General features: G+C 50.7%; 1 protein-coding gene across 1 annotated transcript; it reads left to right on the forward strand.

Annotated features, from left to right (window-relative positions):
* The first annotated feature begins 10 nt into the window (after positions 1-10).
* NOA1 (nitric oxide associated 1) lies at positions 11-8,375 on the forward strand. Its single transcript, XM_062574382.1, has 7 exons — positions 11-947; positions 1,357-1,521; positions 2,416-2,612; positions 5,048-5,179; positions 5,924-6,040; positions 6,876-6,993; positions 7,556-8,375. The coding sequence occupies exons 1-7, from the start codon at positions 11-13 to the stop codon at positions 7,759-7,761; spliced, it is 1,872 nt and encodes a 623-aa protein (XP_062430366.1). The 3' UTR covers positions 7,762-8,375.
* Positions 8,376-8,945: the final 570 nt, after the last annotated feature.

The raw sequence follows: 8,945 nt of genomic DNA on the forward strand, positions 1-8,945 counted from the left end.
GCCCCGCGGCATGCACCGCCTAGGCCGGGCGCTCCTGGGCGGGTTCGCCCGCGCCCGGGGGTCCGTGCCGCGGCGGGCGGCGGCGAGCGGCGAGGAGGAGCAGTTTGTCTTCCTCGAGTACGAGCCGCCGCCGCAGGCGGTGCCGGAGCGCAGGGAGGCGCCGGCGGCGGCCCGCCCGAAGGCGGCGCCGGCGGCGGCGGAGGAGGAGCGGCGGCGGCGCGGGCCGGCGGCGGCTGCGGCGGGCGGCGCTGAGCCGTGGGCGGAGGCGCCGAGCGGCGTGAGCTGCTCGGGCTGCGGGGCCGAGCTGCAGTGCCGCGACGGCGCGGCGCCGGGCTTCCTGCCGGCCGACAAGTACCGGAGCGCGGCGGGCGGCGCGGCGGGGCTGCGCGCCGCCGTGTGCCAGCGGTGCTGGCTGCTGGCGCACCACGGCCGGGCGCCGCGCCTGGAGCTGCCCGCCGAGCGGCACCGGCTGGTGGTGAGCGCCGCGCTGCGCCACCCGCCGCGCCACGGCCGCGGCCCGCTCCTCCTCTACGTCCTCGACGTGCTGGAGCTGCCCGACCCGGTGCTGCCCCAGCTGCCGGCGCTGCTCAGCGCCGCCACCCCCGCCGCCGCCGTCCTGGTGGTGGGCAACAAGGTTGACCTGCTGCCCCGCGACGGCCCCGGGCACCTGGAGCGGCTGCGGCGGCGGGTGGTGGCGGCCTGTGCCCGGGCGGGCCTGCGCGGGGCCCCGCTGGCGGGCGTCCGGCTGGCCAGCGCCAAGACCGGCTTCGGCCTCGAGGGGCTCGTCAGCCGGCTGCAGCGCTCGTGGCGGGCCGCCGGCGACGTCTACCTGCTGGGCGCCACCAACTCGGGCAAGTCAACGCTCTTCAACGCCCTGCTGCGCTCCGACTACTGCAAGTCCCGCGCCCCCGACGCCGTCGGACTCGCCACCGTCTCGTCCTGGCCAGGTCAGGGCCGCGCCGCCGTTTTCGGCGCCCCTGCCAGTCGGGGATGCTCCCCGGGCTAGGGAGGGGGGGCCGGGAGCTGGACTCGGGAGGGTCTGCGGGCTGGCCGTAGGCAAAGCCGTTCCGCGCCGCCCGCGAGCAGGACAGAGCGAGGCCGTGTTGAGTCGCTCTTAATTCCACTGTTGGAGAAGCGCGAGGTGCCAGCCGCTCTCCCGAGAGTAGGTTCGGTGCTTCCACAAAGGGTTAGCTGTTTGCTTCGTGCTTAATTCCCCTGCCGACTTTGCGTTGCTGATTTCCCCCCCAAAGTTGGAGGACCAGAGGGTTTTTTTTGTTACTGTTCTTGTTGCTCAGAGCTTAAATGCGCTAGGCAGTAAGATTTATTTAAACGTTTGTTTTGTTTGTTTTTTTCCAGGAACAACACTCAATCTGCTAAAATTTCCAATCATTAACCCCACCTGTGACAGGATATTCCGAAGGCAGGAGAGGCTTAATGCAGAGGCAGAAAAAACAGAAGACCAGCTGAGTAATGAAGAATTAAAGTACCTTAATCACCTTAAAAAGCAAGGTTACTTAGTGGGTGAGTGTTGTCTGACAAAATGTATCCCCTTCTGTCCTGATGAAATACTGTTTTATGGGAAGGGTTGTTAACTCCTTGATTTACTATAAAGTCCAGCTATTGACGAGTAATTTCTTCCCACTCTGAAGCCGCTCATTTTCGTGTATTTACAGGAAGAACACGCTAGCTACAATAAGCAATTTTCAAACAGACATCGAAGTTACTCTAAGCAGTTTTCATCCCAAGTAATGTGTGCAAGAGCTCTAGCTCCTCCCAAAGTAGTATCGTTAGTATTTCTTTTGAGTGCTTGTTTTTCAGCTGTCACAGTCATGGGGCTGAGGCTTCATCTGTGCTGTGCACCTCCGTTCAGTTCAGATATTGCAGTGGATTGCAAGAATGCTGCATAATAGCACGTCTTTCATTCCTAAAGGAGGCAAAGAAATTGCATTTTAATGGTGACATTTTGTTAGCAGGCCACAGTAGCTGCACATCAATTTAATATGTGGCCTAAAAAAGAGGATTGCCAAAAGATGTTTTTGACTTCAGGAGCCTGAAATGTCTGTGAAATCTGCAGTCACCTGTGAAATGGTAGTTTGGATCATCCTTCATTGCTCTGTATCCAGAGCAAAGATAAGACACAATCGTTCATGTTTAAACGGAGGCACGGCCGTGTCTGGACACCTGTGTCATAAGACTGATGTAATAATTACACAAAGCAAGTCTAAGAGGAATAATCCATTTTCCCTAAAATGAAAAAGGGACCTTGTTGGACTGTAGCACAGTTTGCATGCATCTAGATAGTTATGTCTTTGAAAGCTCAGGCCCCAAAATTAAAAGCAGTCTCCTTTATAGTTCCAATTAAAAGAAATGTAAGGTAATAAATTAATTACCAGGAAACTTTTCATTTTAATCCAGGAAGAGTCGGGAGAACGTTTCAACGGCCGAAGCCTAGCCCTGTGGTTGACTTTGACCCTGACGTGCTCTCGTACAGTGTGGACGAAGATCCCAGCTATTCGCCTCACAAGCACAAGGAGAAGGAAGAGTTCACATACAATGAAGTAAAGGATGCTCGCTGGTGTTTTGATACACCAGGGATCGCAAAGGAAAACTGCGTAGGTACTTTGTGGTGGTGCTGTCACAGGAGATTGGGGTTTGGGAGGACTGTCCTGCCTTAGTTGGGCACAGGCAAGAAAATCTGTGCTGCACTCCTAGGTTTAGGAATCTTTCAGTTTGGGTGACTGTGTTAAAGGGTAGGGGAATTTTTGGTTTTTTCTTGTTTGTTTGTTTTACCTGCTGTGTTCTGAGTGATGTACGCTGTGATCTTCGCAAAGGAACTGTCCGGGCAAACTCTTCTAACGTTTAAATGAAGAGAAGTAAATAATATTGTTACAAGCAAGTTTATACCAGTGTTGCTCAAGGAAGCTTGCATTGTTTTAGCTCTGCCGGCCTACTGAACAAGGTGAAGTTATCGCGTTTGGAGCATTAGGAGAATAACTAATGCTGTGTAACTGGACCAAATCTCTGAGAAAGACCTGAAGTGTCTTCCCATCTTCCTGAAGCCAACAGGCCCCAGTATGTGAGGCCTGGCTCTGTTTCAGTAGAGCAGCAGCTCTGAAGCTAGTGTTGATGTATTACATGTGTCTGGAAAAGATGTGTTTGGATTTTTGATTGTTTTGTTATTTGTGCAGAGCTGAAGGTCATTCTTTTTGGGAGAATTATAAAGTTTAAGGAAGTAGAATCATAGAATCAGTAAGATTGGCAGGGACCTCTGGAGATCATCTAGTCCAACCTCCCTGCTCAGCAGAGTCACCTAGAGCATCTTAGACAGGGTTGCATCCAGGCGGGTCTTGAAGATCTCCAGAGAAGGAGACTCCACAAGCTCTCTGGGCAACCTGTGCCAGTGCTCCGTCACTCTCCCAGGGAAGAAATTCCCCCTCACGTTCAGGCGGAACTTCCTGTAGGAAAGTTTTAAAGAGGATGAAATGCAAGAAATATACTGAGGCTGCATAGCAAGAGCTACTACTAGTTTTCTAATAGATGTTTTTGCCAGATCATAACCTGCTTTGCTACGGCTCTTCGCTCTCTGATGGCTGCTAAGCATCTGGTTAAAAGGAGTCAGGGGCTTGGAGCCCTGGCTTGGTAACCAGAGATTGGGCGTGTTCTTCTGAAGTTGAGTAAGTGTGGAAAATGAGTGGGTTTTCCTGCATCCAGGAAATTCGCAATAACGTTTCTGATTCTTGCTGTGCCTTTGGAGAGGGAGTATGTGTCAAGTTTCAGATCAAACTTTGTTTCTGAAGTCAGTGTTTGCTCTGGCTGGACGAGAAGCAGGGTGGTCTGTGTGCCAGATTTTGGGAGGGGAGATTTCCAGTTATGGGTGGGGGGAGATTTTTTTTTTTTATATTTTGGAAGAGGAGGGAGGGAAAGCAGCTGTTAATGTATTTGTCCATGTTCGTTAGAGGTTTGTTTACAGATGCTTCTGCATACTTTCTTACATAGCCAAACTTTTGGAAAGCATAGCAAAGGGTAACTCTCAAATTGTGGTTTAAGCATTGCCAAACATATCACAAAACCTGCAGCTGGCAGGGCAAAGTCTCCTGGTGTTTCAGAATCCATGGTGAAGGCTGCTGAGGCTTTCAAATTCAAGATCAGCTGCTTACCAACGTAGGAAAAGCATCTGTTTTTCTGGCTGCATCGCAACCCTTGTGGCTCAGCCTTTTAATGAGACGAATCCTCATGGCTAAGTGAACTTGAATTCTCATGAGGCTGTGGCATGGCTGGGGAGCACAGCTGGAAGCATTTCTGCTGTTGGTTCCCAGTGTTTAGGGAACGGATGCTGGACAGATAAGCCAGGGGAAGCAAGGGAAGGTAGAAGAGAGGAAGACAAAGCAGCAGGAGCATTTGGGAGCTCTTGAGGATGGGACTGCTCATTTCACAGTGTGAAGTGGCACTTTGCTTGCACTGAAACACTTGAGACTTGCAGCCAACACCTGATTTGATGACGCGCCTTATGCAGCTAGCTAAGTAGCTGTAGCTAAAGGTGGCCTCTAGCTGTTCCGCAGATGGTTGCGCTCATGGTAAAGCACACCGAATGCAAGTAAAGATTTTCCTTGTCAAAGACCATATGTGGACCACGGACTCAGTTGTTTTTGTGGTCTGCACTCTTGGTATTGCAGGCAGAGTTGTTAGGAGCGTGAGCAGGTTTTAAAAGAGAAAAAAGATGAGCAGCTTTCCAACTGAGGGTGAACTGCATACTTTGTAGTGTTAGTTTGTAAATCATGTGTGAGCTTGATTCAGCGAGACCAGAATTCTCAAATCCCTGGTCTAGCAGGCTGCTGGCAGCTGCTGGACTTTGTTATGGACCTTGCATCGCCATGCAGAACGCACATACCCCTACCTCCTCCTGTTTATCACTTACCATGTCTGGAGAACTGTTCTGTTAGATGTTCTCCACACTGTTCTATTTGATCCTTTTCCTCTGTGAAGTACTAATTTCATTGTCCCCTTTGAAACATCTGGAATGAATTATGGCTGTGCAATTTTTTTGCAGGTTTTGAATCTTCTGACAGACAAGGAAATAAAGCTGGTTTTGCCAATGCATGCCATTGTTCCACGGACCTTCATCCTCAAGCCAGAAATGGTCTTGTTTTTAGCAGCCTTGGGACGTATAGACTACTTACAGGTAGGAGGGGAGAAGATTTTGTGAGCAATTGCTCCAGCTCTCATTATAGTACTAAAAGATAAATGGCTGTCTGGGTAGTTTTCAGCCCCTTTCCTTATCTGCTGCTCTTGAGATGATGGACCTGTTAATTCAGCACTGCATAAAGTAAAAGTGTCTTAGGATGAGAGTTGCAGCTGAAGGGTCCGATACTGCTTACTGGCCTGGAATAATTGTATTGTGTAACGCTGCTTTTGAATGCTCTCCAGCACTTTCAGCTTGGTGGGCTTTCCGCGACAAACAAATCAGCACAAAGCAGGGAGGGGTGAGGCAGCTCGGATCCGAGCATGGCTCGGTGAGAGTTGTGTTGGATATGCAAAGTGATAGGAAAGGATGCCTCTGACAGGAGAGGTCCGCCACCTCTCAGACTAGGTAACTGCAATGAGTTTGTTCTTGAGAACGAAACTTTGAGGAAAGACATCTTTTGGGTGATTTGCCTGAGCTGATCTGCCTGAGGCAGATACAGCAGGGGCTGCAGTGTCGGGGAGGCTTCAGAGTGGGATGGTGAAGCCGTGGATGGAAACTCAGCTCCGTGATAAACCCTGGCTGCTCTGCAGTCATGCAGAGGCAATGACCTGCCCTTAGGCATGGAAGAGATGTCACTCAAACAGGCTTCCAAGGTGTAGGAGAGAAATGGAGCGTGAGAGCGCAGTCTGGGGTCCTTTTCTATTATCATAAGTAACATCCCCTCCTTTTGATGTACATCAGGGAGAAAAACCCGCCTGGTTTTCTGTCGTGGCTTCTAATCTGTTGCCAGTCTACATTACTACCCTGAGTAAAGCAGATGCCATCTATGAGAAGTATGCTGGCAAGGAGTTACTGAAGGTAAGAGATGGAGGTGCTGTCATGGGCTCTTGATTGCAGGTAGGTCATCCTGCCTTGTGAAGTGCCCTGTGATTGATGGGGGGGGGGAAACAGCACGTGCCAAGAGTTTTGTTTGCTGGGACTCCTAGGGTGGCAGGAAGGAGACCGTTGGTGCAGAGCATGGACCACATGGCTGTGGCGGAGCTGGGAAAGACTGCCCTAGCGAGGCTGCGGTGTGCTTCTAGGGAGAGCTGACGCATCTTCGGCACCGCTTCTGTTTCCGGCGTAGAGGCTGATTGCAGGATTTGCCCTGCTTGTCCATGCTTGCTTGGCCTTTTTTGAATAGCGGTAGAGTACTGGCAGCTGTGGGGAACTTTTCTATGGCAAACTTCAGAGTGGGGTTTCGCAGCAGGTTGTAGTCAAAAAACATACTTTTCTCATTCCTCACCTGCTGGGTCCTCTGCATCCTTGCATATTTTGTCGCTCTGACGCTTTCCTTCATGCTGTCACAGACCACGCGGCACTTGCAGGCTGGTCAGGGACAGGGTGAGCTGACTTTGCCTTGGCAGCCCCCTTTCTGCACGCTGTGAGAACAAGTGTTGGCGCCAGCTGGGTCCTGCAGTGAACGCTCCGTGTTTGCTCATCTCTGAGTTCCCACTGGGTTGCTCTGGATGTGATCATGGTTCTTCTCTTGGCAAGCCTGGAACAGCTTTTCCAGGGGTATCTGAGACAGCTCTTGCTTGAGTAAAAAAGGTGTAATAGTCTTAGTTCTGCTTGTGTCTTGCTCACCAGTGTAACTTAGGGGTTATGAGGCATCTGGTAGCTGTTAAACCCTTTCTCCTTGTTTTGATGTTAGGTTCCTATGGGTGGCGAAGAGCGAATGAAGGAGTTCCCCCCACTTATCCCTCAGGACGTTACGCTGGAGGGAATTGGTACCACCGAGGCAGTCGCGGACATCAAGCTTTCCTCCGCAGGTAATTTAATGTTTTCTCATTACAGTTTACTATGCGGGATCATCAGCCTAGAAACATCAGTGGGAAGAGGGTTCCAGCCCTGCTTCCTGCTTGGAGCAGAACTATCACTGCCACAGTCAGAACAACTGTGACTTTGTCTAGCTGAGGCTTGGCAACCTCCAGGAGCAGAGGGGGCTGCACAGCCTTGGTTGTACATGATGATTGCATTTGAATACGTCATGCTCCTTCTACCAAACAAGTACCGTAATATCAGCAGTGGCTGTAACACTGTGCAGGCTTTTGGATAAGTGAAAGGGAAGGGTCTGTAGACTGGAAAGCTCTTTCTTTGTGTCCCTGGTAGTTCCCACCATCTCCAAGTTCGCCAGGATGAGATGTATTTTTAGTGCTGCCTTGTTCTGTCAGAGGGCTGGATATCACCTTCTCAGCTAGGTTTCTCAAAGAAATCAAGTGTGGGTAGCTCAGGTAGTTTTTAACCAAAGCGGGAGGCACTGAGTTTGTGTGGGTGCCCTTGTTCTATTATGAGTGACCCTCTTTGCTAACTATCTGTTTTTTGGCTGTGCAGGCTGGGTGGCAGTGACAGCTCACGCGCAAGAGAAACTGCTGTTGCGAGCCTACACTCCCAAGGGAACCGCCTTGGTGGTGCGGGAGCCTCCGCTTTTGCCGTACATCTGTAACATCAGAGGTGCCCGGATCGCAGGCACTGCTGCCTATAGGACCAAAAAGCCTCCTTCCCGGGTAGAAAACCTGAAGACCACAGGGAGCAGATAGCAACCAAAGTCCACATCTTTTGCTGTCTCAGAGGAGAAGAAGAAGATGGAGGAAAAAAAGCCTCTGGAGAACCTCCTTGCTTATTGATGTTCAGGAGAGCTTGGACTCCCTTTTAAAACACGAGCACGTTCTGGAGAGCAGACCTGGAGGGGGAAGTAAAGCATCTGCTTCAGGACTCTGCGAGTCCTGGTCTGACTACTGAACTGCAGCCATCTCAGATGAGCTGAGTGATTGGTCTCGGGGAGAAGCTACATTTCACCTCCCTCAAGGTACCAGCCAGTGTCGAAGAGTTCCTCTTCCCCTCTCCACCCCCCCCTTAAAATACAGGTTGGAAACTCAGTTGCCTGCCCTAGGCTGGCTCTGTGCTGCTTCTAGAGTAGGACTACATCTGTTTATAACAACCAGAAGTTAGGTCCTATCAGCCCTTCAACATCTAGAGTAGACTAGGCAGTACATCGCCCTGCTTTTGGAGATGGGAAAGGTGAATAACAAAAAGCAGGGCTGCTCACACGTGTGGAGAGGAAGCTTCTGCAACTCACTGCTTTGATTTGATCTCTAGCTTGTTTGAAGGTTTCTGAAACTGGGTATGTAATAAAACCTTTCAAAGATGTTTACCTAGTCTCCTTTTGAGATCACTGGCAAAGCACTCTTCTGCAGGCGTAACTGGCCCGCTAACTACACAGATGCACCAGCAGGACAGCTTGGACTGAGAAGTAATTTGGAAGATGTGCAACGGTGCCTTTTTGTCAGCCTGTGCTGCAGCTCCATTTAGGCAGATCAGCATGGCCTGTCTGCAGAAACACTGAAATGATGTTCCCAGCCAGAGCAAACAACAGGCATTTGTTTTTTTACTTAAGCTGGTACACAGCCATGTGCTGTTTTGTGCTGTGAGGAGACCCTCTGTCATGCTAGTAGCGTGTTTAATTCAAACATGGTGGGTGTGGGAGAAAGCAGCTGGAAGCACCTCTTCTGCTAACATCTCATTTGTGGAGGTTATGTGCAACAGTCCTGGGAAAAGCAGATGTGGAAAAAAAAACAAAACTCCTCCATCAGCTAAACTTGGAAACAGGAAAAGGGTCTGGTTGTGAGCTGTTTCGGCTAGCTTGACAAATATAAAACAGGATTCCCCCAAACATTCCTCCACTGCTGTAAGTCTGGGAGAGGTTAGGCATAAAAATATGTTC

The sequence above is a fragment of the Rhea pennata genome, chromosome 4, assembly GCF_028389875.1.
Source record: "Rhea pennata isolate bPtePen1 chromosome 4, bPtePen1.pri, whole genome shotgun sequence".
Taxonomy (NCBI): Eukaryota; Metazoa; Chordata; class Aves; order Rheiformes; family Rheidae; genus Rhea; species Rhea pennata.